We start from the raw sequence: 22,465 nt of genomic DNA, 5'->3' as shown, positions 1-22,465 counted from the left end.
ATGATATGCATGTGAAGTGCCTAGTGTCCTGCAGACCTGACTCACAGCAGTGGCCTTTTGCTGCTCAGACAAAAAGTACATGCGATTTGGAGTAATTCACGCTGAAGAAGCTCTAGGATGGAGCTGACTGAATGAAAACAAAGCAAACGGGGTCCAAGTCTCAATCAGTGTCGGATTTTTTTTTTTTCTTCTTGTAATGGCTTATAGTCCATTTTAAAGAGACGTTCATCCTCACCCCACCCAAACTTTGACTGGAAGTACCTTGTGCTGTGCAAAGAAATAGCTCTCTTCGCATTACACCATGCTTCAAGGGTTCCGCACTCTACGAATTACATTAACCAAGATGATCCTTTTAAAGATACTTGCTTGGAAGGAAATCCCATTTGAAATAAAGCAGAGAGATTCAGCTTAACAAGGCAAACAGGGGAAAGAGAGGGAGAAGGACCTGTTTAGCTGCGACACCAAGAGGCAAGGCAGAGGGATACTCTGCAGAAGAGGGGCTGCAGGGCTGTTGGGGTGAAGGAGATGTCATGAAGCTACGTGCATGAAAACGTGGGACAGGCCAAACCATCAGAAAGGTGTTTGAAGCACTCTTGTCAGCAAGAGCAAGCGAAGATCACTCAGAAGCCCTCCCTTGGTGGCTTTCATGTCAGGGACCTGCAGAGAAATGGCTGGGGGACATGCTGGTAGCTCATCTGTCCACTTATTTCTGTCCTAACCCCATGTCCTGCTGCTCCTGGCTGGACCCCAGGCCTGGTCTGTTCTCTTTGTGACTTTTCTGCCCTTTAATGGGAAAGGTTGCAGGTCCCTCTCACCTGCTCCTAGCCCATGCTTGCAGAGATCTGATGCAGCCAATAGCCCAACTGCTTCCTCACTGCTTTTCCTCCCAGCTGGTCCCATGCAGGGGCAGCATCCTTGGGCACTGCCTGGTGGCCTGGGCTCCACATGCCACGAGAGTTCCCAAACGTCAGGCTGGGGACCATAGCTCCAGCATCACTCACTGTTTTGCTGAACTGCCTGCTCAGGGAAATGGTACAGCAGCATAAATCATGGCCAGTGTACTGCTTCAGGGCGCCACAAGGTCAGCAAGCTCCTTGTGCAATGTTTTCATGACAACTGGCCTAAACACGCAAAAACCCCTGCTGACGAAAGCACTCTCCGGCCAGGAGGAGAGGCTGTGTGGCTTGAAGGAGGATGTCCATCCTTGCAGCTCAAGGCACAAGGAGCTTTGCTTGCAAGAAGATGCAACACCTCCCACCCCTTCCCACAAGCCAGTGGCTTTGGCAGCAAAATAAACTGAGACATCCCAGCTCAGCCCCCCCCTGCTCACAGGGCTGGGGGGTAGATCCAGTTGCACAGTTGCACACACACAAAGTCACAGCCTCTCAAAACCTACAGCCCAAACCCTTCTGGCTGTTTCTCTTCCTCCATCACAGGGACAGAAGTCGTTCACCCCATTAAACCAGGAGGAGGACGGAAGCCCCCCAGCTCCATGCGGGACACAGCAGGTCACCCTGTGTGCCCAAGGGACCCAAGTCCGGGCTCCCTGGGGCACAGATAAGCCCGTACAGGGACACGACACCAGTGTGCACAACTCCATGCCAGCAGGAAAACCCCCATAAATCGGCTCCCACCAGGTGGGATCAGTGAGGATGAGTCCCTTCACACTAAGGAGGGTGCAGGCACTGCAGCGTCCTCTCCTGGGCTTTCAGATCCATGAAAAGCAGGCCAGGAGAAACATATGATGTCCCGCATGCTGCCTGGAAAACAGGGAAGCAATGGTCAGAAGCATCTTCAGGAGCGCTGGACTGGACCACACTGCCCACAGTGCCACTGGCATGGCAGAGATACAGGAACACATTGGTGATGCTCTGTGCAAGGAAGGAGCCTGCGGGGAACCACACCTTTTAGAGGCTCTCCACATGGTCATGAGGCAGATGAGCACCTAGCAACTCAATCCTTGAATGCCACAGATCACCGTCCAACTCAGCTCCAAGTGATTTCTGGGCATGTATCAACAGCCTTGATAGCAGCTCAGTAACTGCATCACTGGATAAGACTTTAGGTTCGAGGTCCTGCGGCCCTTTAGAGTGCCATGGCCCTGATCCTGCAAAGCAGACGGCATGTCCTCTCACCTGGGCACTGTGTACCTTGGAAACCAGGGGGGGTCACGTGGGAAGCAGAGAGGAGCCTAGCGCAAACCTTGAGCAGTATAAGTGCTCACAAGCCCTGCCAAATCGCACTTTCATGAATTGGGCTCATCATTTCCTCTCTGGCTGCTGTATCATCATTTTAAAAAGAAAGAAAAAGTCATTTACCACCCGGCTCTGGCTCTCCTCTCCAAAATGTCACCCTGTGTTTCCTGTGTCAGCAGCCACCCAGGAGCAGAGGCGGCCTCCAGCTCTGCAGCATCCTGTTCTCAACTGCCCGCCTGGTGCTTTAACCCCTGCAGACCTGGCTCTCTGCCACTGACACGGCTCGCCTGAGGCCACGCATTTAAAAAAGCCACACCCTCCTCTAAGTGCTGCGCACAGGGTGATCGCCTCCTTCACACAGATTTAAAATTAAAAGAGGTGAGGGAAGAAAATACCCATAATGAACAGTATTCTCCTCTTTCAGGGACAGCAGCAGAGATGCAGAGACATTAAGTGACCTGCAGAAGAGCTCAGATTTCATTAACCGCAAAATTATCGATGTTCCCCACGTCCTAGAGGGACACGCTGCAGAGAGCTGCCATGCGACAGACCCATGCCAGCGTGCTGCTCGGTGCAGAGTGATCCTGAGCACGTCAATTCTCTGTCCCCGTGCCCACATCTCCTCTCCCCAGGGAGGCAGAAGCAACCTCCTTCATAACATGCAATGAGAACCAACTGTAAAATGCAGCATTGATATTGAGAAATAAGCAGAAGAACACTTTTTTTTTTTATCAGGCCCTTTCATTGTATAAATAATTTATTTCAGTTCACAGCACTATGTCTGCATCTTTTAAAAAAAGAAGAAAAGACAGGAGGAACAGAGACTGATGGACAATGGCAAGGGTGGGACAGGGGCAGCAGGATATCCAACACTGACGGGAACACCCTGAAGGTACCTGGTGAAATGAGACAATGAGACTGGTACCTCATGACAGCTGCTAAAAAAAAAAAAAAAAAAAGTCATTCAAACATATTTAGAGAAGATGCACAACCTTGCAAAAAGCCCAGCTCATTTTCAGAGCAACGACCCAGGCAGTTTCCCTTAACTGATGTTTTGCTGAGGCACCTCTTCTTCTAGCCCTCCATAGGCGAAGCACATCTTCATACAGGAAAAATCAGCGTACACTTGTGAAATGTTACAGAAATACCACGGAAGCCATTAGCTACTAATTAGAAAAGTCTTTTTAATTATTGCAGAAAGCAGAGTTGGTGGGAACAGCATTGTGACAGCATCCCACCTGGCTCAGCTGAACCTTCAAGTGTGCGCTGCCAGTTCAGTGCACGCTTAAGTGCTCTGCCAAAAGCCTGCCATTTCTCCAAGGGGATGCTCAGCTGAGCTGGGTGTAACGAACCCCCAGGAAGGACCAAGCTCTGTAAATGCATGCCACCAGGCTTTCCATGCCAGCACTTGCCAAACGGAGACCTGCGTCTTGACAGCAAGGAGGCAAAACACACAACTAATAGCCTCCACGTGTCATTTTTAAAACCTGATCACTTTTGAGCTGGTGGGGAAATCATAGCTTTATATTTCGCCTCTAAAATGGGTCACTCGCCAAAAAAGGGTTAATGCATGTGGCTTCTGTGGCATCAAAAATAATTTTTTTTGTTTTTCTCTCTCGACAGCAAGTACCAGTGTTGGAGGTGAAGACAAAGCAAAGAAAACCCAAGGAAGCGGGAACAGAGCCACCTGAACTGATGGGACCAGCCCACTCACTCAGTGCACAAGTCAAGACTCACGTTGAGAACTCAAATCCCGCAAGAAGAGAAATACTATTTGTCTGCAACATCTGTTTCCTAACAAAAAAAATGCTATTTGGAAGGTGCCGCGCTCATCGCTGCAAGGGAAGAATCAACTCCCTGAAACCTGAAGGGCATTTTTCTTTTGTCTGCTTGGTGGTTTCTCCTTGGCTGCTCTGGGAAGGGGATTTCAAACAGGAAGGCTGGTGTAAAATCACCAGAAACACCCACCAGACTGCATGGCTCAAAATTCAGGGTATTTGGCCCACCAAGGGCTGCCTGCTTCTGCTCCCTGGGCAGCGTGGAAAGCCAGGACCCTGGTTTTCTCCTCCAGTGAGATGGGTCCCAGGCCAAAACACAGAGACCAAATGGTTTTTGGTCCCCAGGACCTCAGTCCCATCCAAGTGCCAAAATGTCCACCTACACACCGGAGAAGGACGCGGCAGGGCCTGACCCTGCCCCAGGTGCTCAGCAGGCAGAGGCAGCCCACATGGCTACTGCTGGCAGCAAGGGGCTCTCTACTTTGAATCGGGTTTAAATCTTTATAGAAAACTAACACTCCCCTATATTACCCCCCACACACACGTCTCTTCACACCCTGCCATTTTCCCGGCACCGCCGAGTCCCTTTGCAGCAGAGATTTTGCAGGCTCTGGCCATCTCAGTGCCGGCAGCCATCCATCCTGCCCTGCCATGACCCTCCAAAAACCCACGTTTAGCAAGCACTGCCTTGATCTCCTGCACCGACCACGGAGCAGCACAGTGACCAGTACCATGAAGCCTGCTTTTTTGTTTGTTTGTTTGTTTTAAATAACCCCTAGTTTGGATCACCCCAGCTGGAGCAAATTAGCACCTTGGAGCATGCCTCTGCCTGGGCACAATAAAGACCTGATCGGGGCTTTGCTTCAGAAGATGACACAACTGAGCCTTTGAGAAGGGGGACACTCCTGGACACCCCCCCCCCCCAACACTTCCAGCAGCGTTCATCCAAAACCCTTGCCTTTTTTTTTTTTCTTTTTTCTTTTTTTTTTTTTTTTAAGCAAACATCTTAAAGCTCAGCACCAGTCATTAGCTGCTAAGCACCCCCGGCGCCGCAGCCTTACACCCCTCCCCGGGCTGAAGGCTGCCTGTCCTTGCTCTGCACCCATCCGCGCCCTAAAACACCAAGCGGGGGGTGGGGCAGAGGGGGTTGGGGGGTTTTCCCCTTGCCCGTCACCCACACACCCCCAACACACATTTTGTGCCGGTCCAGCCCCCCGCTTTCAACACCCCTTCCCACCGACAAACGTGGGGGGGGGACGCGGGGGCGCGGGCAGGCAGCGGGGCGCAGCTGGAAGCCCCCTCACCGCTGACCTTGCCGAGCCCGGGCGCTGCCTTCGCCCTCTCCTATAGCATCCATGCCCCCCCGCCGCATCCCCGCTACACACCCCCCACCCCAAAACGCACACGTTAAAGATCCAGAAGCACGCTGGGCTTCTCTCAAATGCACTTCAACAGGGTCCTGCCCTGTTCGCCCCCGGCAGACAAAAGCCCGGTGGTCCCGAAGGACGGAGCGGGTCTCGCCCCGTTAGCACGCCTCCAGCCCGGCCCGGGGGCCCAGGAGGTCCGGATCCGGCCCTTGGGAGCACGGGGGTCCACGGAAAGGGGGGGGTGGGAGAGGGGAGATCCCGGCTCTCGCCCGCAGCCGGGATCTGGGCTCGGCTGGCAGGAGCGGCTTTGTTATCGCCACTGTTGTCTTTTCATTTGGAAGGGGGGGGGGGGTGAGGAAAAAAATAATAATCACAATTGAAAACAAAAAGGATCGCTTTGGTTCTCTCTCCCCCTCGGTTCCTTTGTCTGCTGCCCCATCCCTCCCCGCGGCTGCGGGGCTTCTACCGCTTCTTCTTCTGCTTGAGGGACTTCCTCCGCTTCAGGATCATCTCGTAGAGCTTGTCCATGCCCTCCGTCAGCCCCTCGCCGATGATGGCGCAGGCGGGCTGGATGTGGTAGGTGGTGGAAGGGGTCAGCTCGTGGAGGGCCAGCTGCTTCTCGATCTCGGCCACCGGCAGGGACTTGGGCAGGTCCTGCTTGTTCGCGATGACCAGCAGCGGGGTACCCTGGTTCTCGGCGAACTTGGTCACCTTGTGCAGCTCCGTTTTGGCCTCCTCCAGCCGGTCCACGTCCACTGAGTCCACCACGTAGATGATGCCATCGGTGCAGCGGCTGTAGGACTTCCAGAGCGGGCGCAGCTTCTCCTGACCGCCCACGTCCCAGAAGTGGCAGCTGATGCCCTTGGCCGTCCCGTTGCTCAGCCGGATCTTCTCCGTGTTGAAGCCGATGGTGGGCACGGTGTTGACGAACTCGTTGAACTTCAACCGGTAGAGCACCGTCGTCTTCCCCGCCGAGTCCAGGCCCAGCATGACGATGTGCAGGGACTGGAAGGCGGAGATGTTGGAGGAGATGTTCCCCATGGCCTCGGCTCACGCCGCCCTCACAGCCCCGCGCCCATCCCCGCGCCGCCGCCGGCCCGCAGGGGCACGGCTCGGGGTGAGCTGGGCTGGGCGCGGAGCGGGCAGCGCGCGGGCAGCGCGGCTCCACGCGGCGGCAGCGCGCGGGGACTGGCGGCCACCGCCCCGCCCGGGAGGAGGGGCCGCGCCGCCGCCTTCCGCCGGCCCCGCCCCCGCGCGCTGCCCGCGCCGGCACCTGCCCGTCCCCGCGCCTGCCCGCACCGCCGGCGCCCCGCGGCGCCCCTGCGCCCGGGGACAGAACAGCCCCGCCGCGGGGCTGGGGGCCCCCGCGAGCCAATTCGCCCTGTGCCCGCCTGCGGCTCACGCTTGGTTATCCCTGCGCTTTTCATCGTCACCGGCCACAGAAACCATAAAAAAACCCCGAAACTAAAAATAGCTCCAAGCCAAGGCATTAGCCGATGCACAGAGACACAAGGAGGGACCTTCTGCTGCACCATGTGTAATCCCCGGCTGAGGGAATCACAGAACCACAGGCTGCTTTGGGATAGAAGGGACCTTCAAAGGCCATCTAGTCCATCCCCCCTGCAATGGGCAGGGACATCTTCAACTAGACCAGGTTGCTCAGAGCCCCATCCAGCCTGGCCTTGAATGCTTCCAAGGATGGGGCATCTACCGCCTCTCTGGGCAACCCGTTCCAGTGTTTCACCACCCTCATCATGAAAATTTTTTTCCTTGTTTTCAGTCTAAATCTACCCTCCTTTAGTTTAAAACCATTACCCCTTGTCCTGCCACAGCAGGCCTTGCTGAAAAGACTATCCCCATCCTTCTTGTAGTAACCCTTTATGGAAAGGCTGCAATAAGGTCTCCCTGCAGCCTTCTCTTCTCCAGGCTGAACAAACCCAACTCTCTCAGCCTTTCCTCATAGGAAAGGTGTTCCACCCCTCTGATCATTTTTGTGGCCCTCCTCTGGACCCGCTCCAACAGGTCCATGTCCTTCCTGTGCTGGAATCAGGGAGGGGTTGCAAAAGTGGTTCAGGCACAGCTCTGCGGGGACCCCTGGCACCAGCAAGGAGCTGAGCCCAGAAAGCAGGAAAGCGATGCTCTGCTCCAGGAAAGGCAGAGCCTGCGCTGGCGCTGGGAGCTTGGGAGTCACCACCACCAGCGTATTGCTGGGACATGGAGCGTTCTGTGTCCCCCGGAGGGTTGTCACAGTCTCCCAAAGCTGAGAGATGCCTGGAGGGCAAAACATCACCTGCGCTGAATCTAAGGCAGGGGGACACTAACATTCATCACTGCTGTTAATGCTTTTTGAGTCTCATACTTCATAAATGCTGTGAATGCCCTCAACCCATGTTAAAGCCCCTGAAGTCCTTGTGGCTAGCTAGCCCCCCCAGGGCCCAGCATGGCTCAGTGCCCCAAGCCATGCGGCTGCTGGCCCAGCTACTCCTCCTTGAAGCCCCTTCCAGGCCAGTGTGGGGACAGGGAAGTCACCTCCGCTGCCTGCTCCGCTCTTTGCCATTGCATTTATTGCTGGTATTTCTCCTGAGCCAAAGAGCAGCAGCAGGGTTGTTCCTGCAATATTAGCCATCCCCTCTTTTACAGCATTTGTAAAATAAATATCAACTGTATCTGACAGCTTAACTAGAAAGCCCCGGAGAAAGAAGTGTACTGCAGAAGACAGATACTGCTTTTAATTTAAGATGCTTTCACCACACAGCGTGCAGTGAGGATTGTCAGGCTGGAGTGGGATCATTTCTCATATTCATATTTCATCCTGAGGATGCGTGTTACAGCTTTGCATGGAGATAAGATTACCTGCTAACACATGCCATCATTAAAAATACAGGCAGCTTGCTGTGATGGTCTCCAGAGGTGACACTGGGCGCAGTTTTGATGGAAATCATCATGTGGTGATAGCATGAAAAGTGCAGGGAGCTCCGTCCCTACAACATGCAGCTGGCAGAAAAGCTCCTTGGCACATGTGAGGCGGTGTTACCTCTGCGCTCTGCACAGACATTCGAAAAGCAAGGCACAGGCGTCGTATGGGCTGGAAATGAAAATGTTTTGTGCACCGGGGTTGTCCTGATCAGCTGGCCTTTGAGCTGGCGTGAGTTCAGGCTTTTCTCTGTGACCTAGTAAAGGTAATGAGCTTCCAAGGGCAAGTGGAGAAAGCTGTGACTGATCACCTGACTCCAGGAGCTGGAGCATTAAAGAAAAAAACACCAGAAATAGAAGAATAGGGTCAAATCTGTGAGTGATGTCACCAGCAGATCCGGCACCGCTCTCATCTCTTCTGCCTGAATTGCTCTAGCAAAAGCTTTCTTAAATGCTGCTGTGAAGGATAATCCCAAGGCAAGTGGCAACCGGGGCTGCCCCAAGAATTAGTGGCTGATCTGTGTGCAATGCGTTTGTGCTTTAGGAATTTACCTTCAGGCTGTGAGCTCATGCGCGGGTCCAGGAGTGCCAGGTCCAGCCCAGGAGATGCTATTTCAGCCCTCGGTGTTGTGGCCAGGCAGAACCTCCGGGGAATTCCTCCTCTCCCCTCCATCACTTCTAACCCTCTCCCTCCCTCCTCCTTCATCCGCACTGCTGAAGACAGCTTTGAGCTTCAAGTCAAAAGGCTTCCTTTTCTAAACAGGCCACAAAAATTTCTTTGCCCCCAACGGCCAAAGTCCAAAGGAGAGACTTCCCTCCTCTGCACCCCTCGTTTTTTCACCCCAGCCTTGATTGTGAGTTATAAATAAAGGCAAGATTAGATAGACAGGATGATCAAACCTAGGGGATCTTCTAAAAAAAAGGCCTTATATCAGATGATCCCAAGGGGATGGAGATAAACAGGAGTGTTGCAGTGGTGAATTATGCTGCAGCTAATGCCAGCTATCCATAAATAAGCTGTTAAGGCCTCCGCTGAATATTAAGTGCAGAAATAACAGTGTTAATCGCAGCTGAGAGGAGTCTGCCAAGTCCATTCAGTAGCAAATTTAGGGAGAGGAAAATCGTCTTTTCTACGAGCTCCCCTCCTCTGTTTTTTCTCCCCCCCCCCCCCATCACATCAAGGTTAAGCAGCCAAGGTTAAAGCCAGCATTAGCATCTAAATGTGTGCCTGGGAGTATCTGACAAAGGCACGGCTCGGCTCGCCGGTCCCCAACATTTCGCTCCAGCAGCAAGACTGTTGCTGCCATAGTAACTGTTTTTAGACATGGCAATTATTTCTTCCCAGCCCCCCCATCCCATCTCCCTTCCCCCAGCTCATCTTGCGTTTCAAAGTATCTTTTTTCTTTTTTTTTTTTCTTTTTGTGAAACACAAAGGGCCGGAGCCCGCACACATCCACCACCGCCCTGCCCAGAGACAACGGGGGGGATGCTTCCCGCGCTTCCACGGCCCACTGACGGATTATCCGTAACGGTGACTTTTAATCTGCATCCAATTAGCCCTTTATCACCCAGGCAAAGCCAAACCTGGGAGCAGCAGCTTTTGCCAGCGGTTTCTGGCAAAGCCGGTGACTTGGGCAGGGGGGGAATTGGTTTGCAGAGAGCATCCCAACTCCTGGAGCGGGCAGGATTCTCTCTCCCTCCCCTGCCCCTTCCTTCTTAATAGCACCGCTTGTCCCAGACTGCTCCCTTTTGTTTCTGCATTAAAAGCAGAGACACCAGCCCAAACAAAGTTAACAGGCGAGGGCTGTAATTAGGGCTGCCCCCGTTCTTGGGGATCGCTGAGGCTAATTAATAGCATCACCGTGACTAATGCCTGGGATGCGGGAACAGCGCGAAGGCTGCGGTGAGAGCCAGAACTGCGGCACCCACCTCGGCAGCCACCTCTCGAGTCGCTGATGGCGGGACAAGGCACAGGACCGGCGTCTCCAGCCGGCTTGGGGAGGCTGCTCCCCTCTTCTGCCAGGGTTTTGTGAGTGAGCTCTGCCTGAGCAGAGGCTTTCCTGGGTCCGCGAGAGCTGCGAGAGGCAGCGCTGGCTAATACGGTGTAGGAAAGTCTCGTCCCTGTTTGCGAGCCCTGACGGTGGGGGGAAAGCCCTTGGGGAGCCTTTCTGGGGACAGCGCATCTGCACCTGTCATGGTCAGCATCCTTTTCTTGTGCCCCTCTCCTTCCTTCCTTCATCCACTCTCTTCCTTTCCAAGGACCTTCCAGCCCACTCACTGGGTGACAAGGCCAGGTAATGCAGGGTCATTAAGGGCTGAAGAGCCTACAAGTCCCATAGGAGTCTTCTGGATATTAACTCTGAGGGAAAAGAGCATCGCAGATTTAACGGGAGTCCTCCCTCACGGGCAAGGCAGTGCTTTATCCTGCGAGGCTGCAGAAGCGGTGTGATACAGCTAGGCATCCCCACTGAAAGCATTAGTGGGGGAGAGCGAAGGGGAACAGGGGAATAATGAGAGAGAGAGACCAAATATTTCACAGGAGATTATACCTCTAAACGTTCAATGCACACCTCTGCTACCAGTTTCTTGAGTGGTTTCTGGAGACAGCCTCACTTGGGTGTTTTTCTGTGCTTTGTCTCACCCACCCGTGCTCAGCCCTGTGCTGGGAGGGTCCGTGTCCCGAGAGCAGGGCCCTCCATCCCTGCCCATTGGAGCATGCCGGCTCTCAGCGCCAAGGAGGTCTTGGAGGAGCACAGTCCTGAGATGTCCCCAGGAGCTCCTGGGCAGATGGGTGGAGGGAGGGATGGAGACAGGGATGGAGGGTGGATAACAGCAGCATAATAGTGGAGAAATGAATGAATCCACAGAGCTCCTAATGCAGGAGTGAGAAATAATCCGTTCATCTGTAGCGCAGCAGCTCAGCTCCATTTCATGACCTCAGATGCCTCCTCAGGCCAAGCAAAGTCCTTCAAGGACCAGCTTAAAGCCGACTTTACAGCCTCATCCCCAGGAAATGCTAAAACAGCCACAAACTGAGGAAGAACAAAATCTTCCTCTGAAGGAGTTGATGTGAAAACAGCCTTACCAAGGCAGCACAACATCCATCTTGCCCAGCATCGTGTCTCTGTAAGCAGCCAGGAGTGGAGGCAGTAGGAGGAGCACAAGACCAGGGCAGATGTGTATTATAATTTGGGGTGGGTTTTTTTCCCCTCCATGAATTTGTACAAACCCACTTTGAAGCTTTACAAGCTTTTAGCCTTCTCAGCATCCTGGGGCAGAATGCCACAGCTTACTGATTTTTGCTGGATGAAGAGGAATCTCCTCGGTGTGAAACTGCCTGGAAATCTCCTCTGCAAACTCATACATACCAAATACAGGTTTGCAGGTTAAAGCAAGGAGAGCACAAGGGTTTTCTGGCTGGTTAGGCTGGGATTTTCACAAAGAAAATCACCCTTTTTGTGCTATGCTTGCATCGCCACCCTAACTCTGCCTGTCACTTTTTTCCCCCAATCCATGAAATTCGGCAGGAGGAACTTGAGCAGGCAGAGACAAAAGAAGCGAGCTCTCTGCCTTTGTTCCCGCGATTTGCGGAGATGGCAGACGTCATTTTCGCACAGTGAGTGCCACGTCCTGCCACTGCAGCTGAGGGCACCGGGAGGGGACGCGAGGCTGTCTCACACCGCATCAAGGAAAACATCACTGGAATTTCTCCCTTCTACATCTACAGTTTGGTTCGGCTGCTTCCTAACTGACTGCTTGGATGCTCGGAATAAAATCTTGTGTGCGGAGAGTGAGGAAAGTAGGATGTCCTCCTTTGATCATTTCAGGGGCTGAGCTTTCAGCAGCCTTCGGGTTTATCCGCTTCATCTGCGACTCCATGCACCTAAACTGCCCGCTGCCCTCATCAGAAGGGTGACAGGGACGTTGCTAGCAGGGGTACTGGTCCTTCATCCCTGAGCACCTCCCGGCCGCCGGGGCCGTGGCTGCTGGGCAAAGCAGAGCTACCCCTTCTTGCAGGAGGGAAAGAAAGCCCTGGGGGAGCCCAAGCCGGAGGCGGGCGGGGACCCCAGAGGAAAAGAGACGTTATTTGAGAACAGATAACTCCATCCCCTCATCTCTGCTTCGCCAAGGACACATCTAGGGGTGGGTGAGACATCTCCTGGCCTGAGGGCAAGGGAGGAGCAACCCTTTCCTCCCACCTGGATGAGCCATCATACCAGACCCCGAACATTTTTTGCACAAACAGTGCCTGGAGGGGAATAAACCCTTGCCCTTCCCTGGCTTCCAGCTGGGTAAATAACTGCTCTGAACGACTGCTTTAGTGCTCACAAGCACCCTGGGGCCAGAGGAGAGGAGACTGAAACTCTGCTGGTTTCGTTACCCCAGGACACCACATTGGTTTTGGATACAAAGCACAATGCAGCCAAGTGAAAATTGAGGGGGAGAAAGCCTGCATAGGACACCCTGTCTCCACCTGGACCCCTCCCTGGCAGGGTGTCCTATGCTGGGGTACACACCGAACACCCCCGCGACCGATCAGCGTGGGTGGGGAGGCAATTTGGCCTTGAAGGGCTCTTTTGGAGGTGCCCGATAATGTGGCAGCCTGGAAATTCAAAGCAAGGCTAAACCACTTTCACATAGGAGGAAGGATGCTGAATCCAGGAGGGTTAAGCACACACAGGTATGATGTACAGCGTGGTTCAGGTTTGTCTGCAGCCACATGGTCACGCATCCCTCCCTCATTCCTGTCCCGAATAATGCTCGGTCTCAGCCACTCCCTACCCTGGTGTAATTCCTGCCCAAGGCTGCACGTTGTTTTGCCTGGGGAAGGAGTCAGAGCTGCAGATTTTGCCCTATACTTTTTCTGTGACACTCTGTTTCAAGAAAAAAAAAAAAAAAAAAAAAGAAAAGTGGATTAGCCTTGCTGCCAGTGATAAGCAGGAGGCTTAGAAAAACCCTCAGTTTCCCAGCACCCATTCCCAGGGCAGTAAATCTTGGAGCCTACCGAGCTGCAGGCATGGCAAAGAGAGTGAAAGTGCAGCACTGATGGAGATTTAGGGCTCATGAATCACCCAGTGCTCTCCAGCAGCACACCAGCATCTCATATTACCTCCTCAGGTGATTTGCACCGCAAATTTCTGCTTAGCCCCCCAAAATGTCAGAGCACTTTATTTGCTGCCTGTCTTTTTTTTTTTTTTTTTTTTCCCCCTTAAAGGAGCTGCTCTGTGGCCAGAAGGGGAAATCCTGCTCGGAGCTGATTTACCTGTGTTTAGCTGGTGTACAGTTGTTTACAGCTACTTTAGTCAGCTGGAGGCTGTTTTAGAGAAAAAAATGCACCAGGATCATGTAGAAGATCAGATCTCAGCTACTAATCCACACCTGACTAATGCACGCCAGCCTTCCCCTCCAGCCAGCCCCAAACTCCCCCTGTAGCAACAGCTTAAATAAACCAAAACCTGAAGTCTGGAATGATGAGGGTAGTTGAGGGCTGGCTGGCAGGGCACAGGGAGCATCCCCGCTGTCCCCCAGGCACTGTGGGCAGTGCAGGGGAGAGGACACTCCAGTTTCAAGGCTGCACCCTGGGCAATCATGTCTGTTCCCTGCTGGCTTCCTTACTCCAAGAGTCAGAGGCATAAGTGCAGCATTGATTATTACCTCCATCATGGCAAGATGTGCCCAAGCCTCTGGGGCCTGGGGAATTACTGCTCTGCTTAGCATCTTCCAGGCACAGTGGTGAAAGGACACTGATATCCTGCTGATGCAATTTCACATCATGTCGAACATTACCTGCCTGCTAATTTTCACTTGATGCAGCAAAGCTGTAATTCAATCATGTGGAATCCAAGACATGTAATGAAGTGTAGAAATGGGGCTGGAGGTGCATGTTCACATCACCAGGCTGGAATTACAGACCAAGTGATGCTTATTGGCTGCTGGGCAATTTCTGGCAGGGGGACGCTACCCCTGAGGAAGGAGGGCAAGCATGGTGGGAGAAGAGCACAAAGAAGAGGTCAACCTTGGGAAGGTCACCACAGGTGTATGTGACCTGAGAAGGAGTCTGGTTTAGGGCTTTGTGGTCAAGCCATGAGAGGTCCATGCTGATGCTTGTGAGATTCAGCAGCCAGAGGCTGGGAGCTGGGAGAAACCCTGTGGCTCAGAGCCATGGGGTGCCAAGGGCTGGCACTGCTGATGTCCTGGTCCTTGCTGCACATTTCTGCTCTGGCCAGCACCTATGTTTGCTGGGCTGAGGAAGGAATCTGAGCTAAAAGCTGCCCTCTTTTGGCCTTTTATATTTACTAACCTAAGTTCCCCTAGCTGGCTGGAGAAGCCAACTAAGAGCTGGGGCAGAAATTTCTTATGGCATCCCGGACAGCCAGCACTTCATTGCCCTGGTGCCAGGTGAGGGACGAGCACGGGGCCTGCCATCAGCAGAACAAGGAAGCATCTTCCCCTGCTTTAGCTTCACAGGTGGAGTCTGTTGACCCAAGAAGATGAAGACCACACTGTTGCAGGGTTTTTTTTGTGGCAGAGATTAATCCGAATCACCTGCATTGTGGAGCAGTGCTCAGCCACCAAACCATCCTGCCCCCAGGCTCAGGCTCCAGCTGCGCCAGGGTCAGTGCACAGTGTGGCTGCAAAACAGCTGCTGCCAGCATGTGGCATTTGTTATCTGCTTTTCCCTTCCTGAGGTCATCTAAAATACACGGTCTTGTATGGATAACCTACCCCTAGGCAAACTTTAACTGCACGGTTTCGGATTGCTTTTCCCATAGTGCTGTGTTATTTCCGAAGGAGGGTGACAGCCCCTGGGGTGGGTGCTTGTTCTTACTGACAAGTGAAGGGGTTGCAAATCAATGCCTCCCTTGCAATCAATGCCTCCCTTCCATGAATTTCCCATTGGGATGCTCTCCAATTGCCAGGTAGACAGTAGTGTTGGGCACCTATGTGACAGACACAGTGCTAGCATCTTGCTGTCCCTGCTACAGATCATAGAATCATAGAATGCTTTGGGATGGAAGGGACCTTCAAAGGCCATCTAGTCCAACCCCCCTGCAATGGGCAGGGACATTTTCAACTAGACCAGGTTGCTCAGAGCCCCATCCAACCTGTCCTTCCATGTTTCCAGGAATGGGGCATCTACCACATCTCTGGGCAACCCGTTCCAGTGTTTCACCACCCCCATTGTGAAAATTTTTTTTCCTTGTGTTCAGTCTAAATCTACCCTCCTTTAGTTTAAAGCCATTACCCCTTGTCCTGTTGCAGCAGGCCTTGCTAAAAAGACTATCCCCATCTTTCTTATAGGTCCCCTTTAGTATTGCAACGCTGCAATAAGGTCTCCCTGCAGTCTTCTCTTCTCCAGGCTGAACAACCCCAGCTCTTCCAGCCTTTCCTCACAGGAGAGGTGTTCCATTCCTCTGATAATTTTTGTGGCCCTCCTCTGGACCTGCTCCAGCAGGTCCATGTCCTTCCTGTGCTGAGGACCCCAGAGGTGGACGCAGTACTCCAGGTGGGGTCTCACCAGAGCAGAGTAGAGGGGCAGAATCACCTCCCTCAACCTGCTGGCCACTCTTCTTTTGATGCAGCCCAGGATACAGTTGGCCTTCCGGGCTGCGAGAGCACATTGCCGGCTCATGTCCAGCTTTTCCTCTATCAGTACCCCCAAGTCCTTCTCCTCAGGGCTGCTCTCAATCCCTTCATCCCCCAGCCTGTATTGATACTGGGGATTGCCCTGACCCAGGTGCAGGACCTTGCACTTGGCCTGTAGATGTAGCAGCTGTGCCAAGGAGCGCCTCCTCCATCTGCACAGCGCTGCGAAGGAGCCATATTTGATACACCAAACAAATACCCTGTGGCGCAGAAGCGTCCCCCTGTACTGCTTGGCAGTGGAGACAAAACCAGTCCAACGGGGTCAGGCCCAAAAGGACCTCCCAGAGATGCTGGTGAAGAGGGACGACTGCAGATGACATTGGCCTCATTTCTGCTTTTCAGAAAACCAAAGCCAATAAAATAAAAGCAATAGGATTTAACCAGCCAGGGAAGGCTCAGCAAGACTGGCAAAACCTGTTTTCTAGGGCCACCTGGTGATGGGCTGGAGACAAGCCTTGCTTTTGGATTTCGGGGGCCCAGAGAAGCCCCTCACTCCTGGCGACTCTAGGGGCTGTGGCCTGGCAAAGCACTGCCCCTTCCTACCCCTTCCCATCGGATTTCAAGTTTAATCCAAGCATACATCATTGCCTCGGGAAGTGTGTGTTTTCATGCTCTAGTCATTCAATGTGCAGTTTGGCTCCCAGATGCTTTATGCAGGTGTTTGGTCTGTAAAACCAAAAAGCTGGTGTGCAGAATAAAAAAGCAAAGCGATGTGAGTTGACCCATGGGGAGTTTTGTTTGCTGCTGAGAAAGGCAGCAGCTTTTTCACCCTAAGAGGAATTGTCCTGTAGGGCTCCCTGGTATCCACAACTAGGGTGTAAATCAGCAAGGATTTGAGCAGTGAAGAGCAGAGAAGGACCCACGTGTGCTGCGGAGGGGAAGGGAGGTAAGGTGAGCTGTCCTGTCCCCTAGGAGCAAGCAACCACGCTGGCAGCACCCAGAGCACCCAAACCATCTCGTTAAGCTTTGTCAGCTCCTCCTTCACCCAGCTGACAGCCTTTCCCTGCCAGCAGCTATGTCCACCAATCCACCTTGTGTTTTCTTTGTGGCATTTGCACATTTTTGCTGCTGCGAGGCTGTCCCATGACCATTGGTCCCCACCCCACCCTGGCTGTCCCTGGGCATGAAGAGCTGACCAGATGGGCTGTGCCGTGTGTGCTTGACATTGCTCTCTGCAGTGCCCCGGGGAAGCCAGTGACCTCTCAGCTTCCCGGCTCCTTATGTTGCTCCTGCTTATTCTGCTTAACTCCATGCAGCCAAGTGGAGGGAAGGACTGAACCCACTGCACCCAGTAAGGTCCTCACCAGTGTGGGAGCAGTGGTCACCCACCAGCAGACACTGGGGCTCCATCAGTCCAGGCTGGGGGGGACTGCAGGAGGCTGTTACCTGGGGCTGACCGCCTCTCTGCAAGCAGAGATCAACCCAGCCCAGGCTTTCAAGCAGTGAAACGAATGAACCACCCAACCACATCCTCCTCGGCAAGTGAACCTTTTCACTTCAAGCACCTCAGTCCTCAGAAGAACTGCACAGCATCTCGAAGCTGGGCGGCAGAAGGGTTATTTGCATCTGTAGAGCCTGATCTGTAAAGGCTGAGGGCAAAACACCCAAACCGCTCCCTGCCCTGTGCAGCGATAGAAGGTTCGCTTACGGTTGCTGCAATTCCACCTTGGCGGGACTCTTGCTCTTGTGCTCTTGTGTCGCTAGGGGGAAGCGTTTGACCGCCGGACGGAGCTGGTGCCCGCAGGGTCCCCGCTGTCCCCGCCCGGGAGGTGGCACCCCCCCGGCTCCCCCCCGCAGAGCGGGGCTGCCCCACCGCCGGGCTCGCTGGGACACGCAGGGCATGTCCAGCCCCAAAGGTCCCGGCCACCATGCACTTTCCTGGCTCAGACTGCGGTTTCATTTTTCATCCAGGTCAATCCTGGATCAGATCCTATCCAACGTTGTTATTAATGATCTGGATGATGGGGCAGAGTGTACCCCAGCAAATTTGCAGATGACACCAAACGGGGATGAGTGACTGGTATGCCAGAGGGTCGTGCTGCCGTCCAGAGGGACCTCAGAAAGCTGGAGAAATGGGTCGATGGGAACCTCATGAAGTTCAACAAGAAGAACTGTGAAGTCCTGCACCTGTAGAGGAAGAGCCCCAGGTACCAGGACATGCTGGGGGTCACCCAGATAGAAAGCAGCTCTGCAGAAAAAGACCTGGGGGTCCTGCTGAGCCAGCAGTGTGCCCTTGCTCCAAAGACAGCTAATGGTGTCCTGGGCTGCATTAGACGAAGTATTGCCAGCAGGTCGAGGGAGGTGATCCTTCCCCTCTACTCAGCACTGCTGAGGCCACCCCTGGAGTGCTGGATCCAGTGCTGGTCTCCTTGATACAAGAGAGGCATGGTCTTACTGGAGAGAGTTCAATGAAGGGCCACGAAGACGATGAAGGGACTGGAGCATCTCTCCTATGAGGAAAGGCTGAGAGAGCTGGGACTGTTTAGAGAAGAGAAGGCACAGGGGGATCTTATCAATATGTATAAATACCTGCAGGGTATTATGCAAAGAAGACAGAGCCAGGCTCTCTTCAGTGGTGCCCAGTGACAGGACCAGAGGCAACAGGCACACACTGAAACACAGGAGGTTACCTTTGAACATCAGGAAATGCTTTCTCACTGTAAGGGTGTCTGAGCACTGGCACAGGTCACCCAGGGAGGCTGTGGAGTCTCCACCCTTGAGATATTCAAAAGCCACCTGGACATGGTCCTGGGCAACTAGCTAGGTGGCCCTGTTTGAGCAGGGGGGTTGGACCAGATGACCTCTGGAGGTCCGTTCCAACCTCAGCCAGTCTGTGATTCTGTAATTCATGCCTGGCTTCCATCACCCCAGCACAGTTCAGCAGAGGGAACATCACCCATGTGCCCCAGGCTGTGTCTCTGAAGCTCTTGTTACTGTCTTACTGCTTTAGATCCATCCCTAGCACACATCCCCAACCCCAAATGGGTTAAAAATAGTTAACCCAGAGGCTGCTGCATCCCTGGAGACCAAGCCCAATCTGGGAGACAGAAGACAGAAAAAAATGAAGACAGAAAATTGCTGCTACTAAATGATACCTTAAATAAATTCAGCTTCCCCTCTTATGCATTCAGGTCTTGTTTAAGTTTCCCTGTAGATTGGGGATGCAGAAGAAGCAATTTAGATTGAGGAGATTAATTAATTAGTGTCAGGCACAGGGAGCCCATTCACCAAATGGGAATTTAGAGTCATTTCAGGCTTTTTTTTTTCTTCCTTTTCAAAGATTAATATTTCTAAGAGGTTTGTTATCTACTGTCAATCTGTGACAATAAAGCAAGAAGCTGGGTCTTGTGAAACACAGAGAGTGTCACCACTATTTCTTACTGTATTTCTTACAGTAATTTATATTCTTCTCTTTAAATCCTGGGAGAAGTGATTAATTGTTAATCTTTGCTTTCCTTGTAAAAAAACCCTTACTTTTTCTTTAAAATCTTGTGATTGTCGAGCTAGTTGCAGAATGGAGAGGTAAGAACTATGAATAGTAAATGAACCTTCATGATTTTTAAGAAACCAAGCCAGGGTCTTGGGGTGTTTGATGTTGTCAGTGTTGCTAGCCCTGCAGGAGGGCGTGCGATGGCATTTTCAAGATGGTTTGGCCAGGAATTTGCACTAAACGTAAACATAAATCAGTTCACAGGGCTTTTTTCTTAGCCTGGAACAAAACCACAACTGAAACCTGCAAAACACCTTTCTCCTGTTAAATAAAGCAAAAAACCCCAGTGTGAATCATGACCATAACCAGCTGAGGGGCTGGGAACCAGGTATGGACCCCAGGAGCTTGCCCAGAGCCATTCCCAACAGCAAGAGGTTTATTGATCATGAACGAAATGTTTTGGTGACATGGAGGGATGCTGCAGTGCCCGACAGGGGCCAGCTCTCATTTTCCAGGCTCTCACCTCACCTGACAAATATAATAGGGCTCAGTATGGATAAATAGAAGTGACGGCTGTTTTCTAATGAAGCTTTACATGGGTGACGAAAGCCATTTTACACGGCCTGCCCTGCATTGCTCCACCTGTCAGCAAGAGAAGCCCCTGCCTGTATGGCCACAGCAAGTGCTGCCAGAGGCAGGATATGTCCATCACCCTGATATGCCTCTCCCAAAAATGTTTCTTGACGTGTTTTCCCAAGTGTGCTGCCATGTGGCTCTGCACTTATTTCTGCCTCTCATTGAGTGCCTGCTACCCAGGCCACTGCTGGGCTTACAAGCTGGTTTTTCACTAGAGCCATTTGGAAACACTTTAACCCTTTTGGTGGGTGTTCCAGTAGCCGAAATAAATTACGATGGCAGGGAAGACATGGCAGGAATGGATGATACATCTCCCAAGCACTCTTGTTCCTCCAACTGTTTTCAGCTCCCCTTGAGCCCAGGGGACATTTCAGCATCCACCACCTACTTCCATGAGGAGCTGCACCCTGGAGGAGCCACCTCCTCATGTTTGAGCTGAGCTTTGCCCCTGCCGGCTTAATTTGATTCCTCCCTGGGAACATCCAGTTTGTCTGGAGGAGGCAGCATCTTCCCCCTTGAGAAAGGGCAGGGGCACAGACCTGAAAGCCCTGTCCTTCAAAAGGATACATTTAAGTTGCCCATAGAGGAGGAGCTGGGAGCCCAGGTTTGCTACTGTGAAGATGGGAACTCCTGAGCCACTCCCAGCTGCCACAACAGGAAGGAAAGGCAGCACTCTCCCAGGAAAGCTGGCTCTCCGGGGACTGTTTCCCAAATTTCAGGGATTTGGCTGCACAGGGGAACATACTGAGTTGAGTTTTATCCAAATACCCAACATATTCTGGCATGTGGTGTGGTCCAGCATCTGCTCTTCTGGAAATGGGAGTGCTTTCTGTGTGGGCCACTGGAATATGAAATGATTGGGATATGAGATCAGGGCTGGAAAGATGATGTCACTCCAGGTCATCCTCTCTGACATGCTGCTTGCCAAGACGTTAGTCCCTGCATGAAGATATTGCCAGCATCCCCTCTTTGCCCTGCAGCACTCTAAGTCCTGCCCGTGGGTAGCTGGCTCCGTCGCTAGCTGGCTTGGTGGACCCGGGCTGCTGCAATATGAGATGTCCCCAGCACACCATGAAATGACCTTGAAGACAGCATCTCAGACATGGGATCCAACAGCAGTGGTGTTTGAGCTGATTGTTGCAGGCAGCAAGGGCAGTGGGGAAGAAGCGCTGCATGCGTCCCCCAGGGTATTGTCCCATCACAGCCTCTGGAGGCATTCTCCTCCCGAGAAAGGGACATACTAGCCATGCAAACTGAAAGATGAAAGTCTGCTCTAGTTTTCTTGTCAAAAGAGATAAAAGTCGCAGCTTGTGTAGCAGGGAGAAATGGAAACGAATTGACCTCTCTCATTAGCATCACTTAGACTAGAGGGAAGAAGCTCTAAAAAGTAGTCTGGTGATTTGTTCTCCTTTAAAAATGTCCCTGTCATCACACTCCATTATTTATACCAGCAGCACTGTTGGCACTGAGCCTAGTCTGGGAAGAAAAATAATACAGAGACGTCCCCTCCTCTTTCTGCTGCTTTCCCTGCCTTCTTTCTGAAGGAGATGTGGGTCTGCGTTAGGTTATGTGACAAAAACCCTGGCTGGGACCCTCCCAGGCCTGTCCCATCATTTGATATGACACCCATCAAATGAGTCAATGACCTTTGGGACTCACTGCCTGGGGGTATGGGACACATTATGTGGTGCAGGGGAAGGGCAGCTTGGGATTGCACAGGAGTTATGGGATGCTTAAGCCGGGAAAGGGTTGGCTGGGTCTGGGGCATGGAGCCACAGCAGCCTCACCCAGCTCAGGATTTGGGGCACTCTGTTTTCCCCTAACAGCTCCCTCTTCCTAAGATGCACCCATCAGCCCCACCTCTTCCACCATGCCAGGCTGGTGCTCAGAAAATCATGGGTTTGGGGGTTGTTGGTTTTAAAATTTCCTTCTCTGAATTTGCCTTTTGCTTCTGCTCTGCTAGTGGCAGTTCAGGTAACAGTGTCAGTCACTGCTGTTTAACCCTAAAGCTTGTAAACCTGAGAAACCCGAACTTCACATTTTATAGGGTTTGACTCTAGGGCTTGGAGCTTCAAGGAAAAAAACAGTCCCTTTCTCCTCCAAAATGTCACCCACAAACTATGTTCAAAGACTGGGTAAAATTAAGGACAGGTGCTTCAAGTTTTTGTGGAAAACACAAATATCCTAATTTTTATATACCTTTTTAAAGAAGAGGGAAACACACCACCCTTTCCCTGACCCCCATCTTCCCATCATGCTCTGAGCATCTTCACTGTTAATTCCTATTGATCTCAGCCCAACTTTCAGGTCTTTGACAAATTCCGTCTGCTCATCCCACATGCAAAACTCCAGCTCTGATTTTCTGTAGAGGTCACCAGAGACACCAGGACCAGTTAGTTTTCCTCCTGAACTTCCTCAGACCTCCGGAGCCAGCTGTGACTCAGCTGCTGCAATCAGGAAATAACAGGGAATGGCAGGAACGCCTGTGGGGAAATACCC

General features: G+C 52.5%; 1 protein-coding gene across 1 annotated transcript; it reads right to left on the bottom strand.

Annotated features, from left to right (window-relative positions):
* Nucleotides 1–2,874: 2,874 nt before the first annotated feature.
* ARL4C (ARF like GTPase 4C) lies at nucleotides 2,875–6,523 on the bottom strand. Its single transcript, XM_087733535.1, has one exon. It carries the CDS (start codon nucleotides 6,379–6,381, stop codon nucleotides 5,803–5,805), a length of 579 nt encoding a protein of 192 aa, XP_087589661.1. The 5' UTR covers nucleotides 6,382–6,523; the 3' UTR covers nucleotides 2,875–5,802.
* Between the last annotated feature and the right edge of the window lie 15,942 nt (nucleotides 6,524–22,465).

The sequence above is a fragment of the Nipponia nippon genome, unplaced genomic scaffold (assembly GCF_047370975.1).
Source record: "Nipponia nippon isolate SJK-2023a ecotype South Korea unplaced genomic scaffold, ASM4737097v1 scaffold_5, whole genome shotgun sequence".
Classification (NCBI taxonomy): Eukaryota; Metazoa; Chordata; class Aves; order Pelecaniformes; family Threskiornithidae; genus Nipponia; species Nipponia nippon.
Note: the sequence above shows the minus strand (reverse complement) of the source record. Positions and strands in the feature narration are given on the sequence as shown.

What these genes read in the sequence shown, in the direction of transcription:
- ARL4C (XM_087733535.1), bottom strand. Translation starts at nt 6,381, where the DNA reads ATGGGGAACATCTCCTCCAACATCTCCGCCTTCCAGTCCCTGCACATC.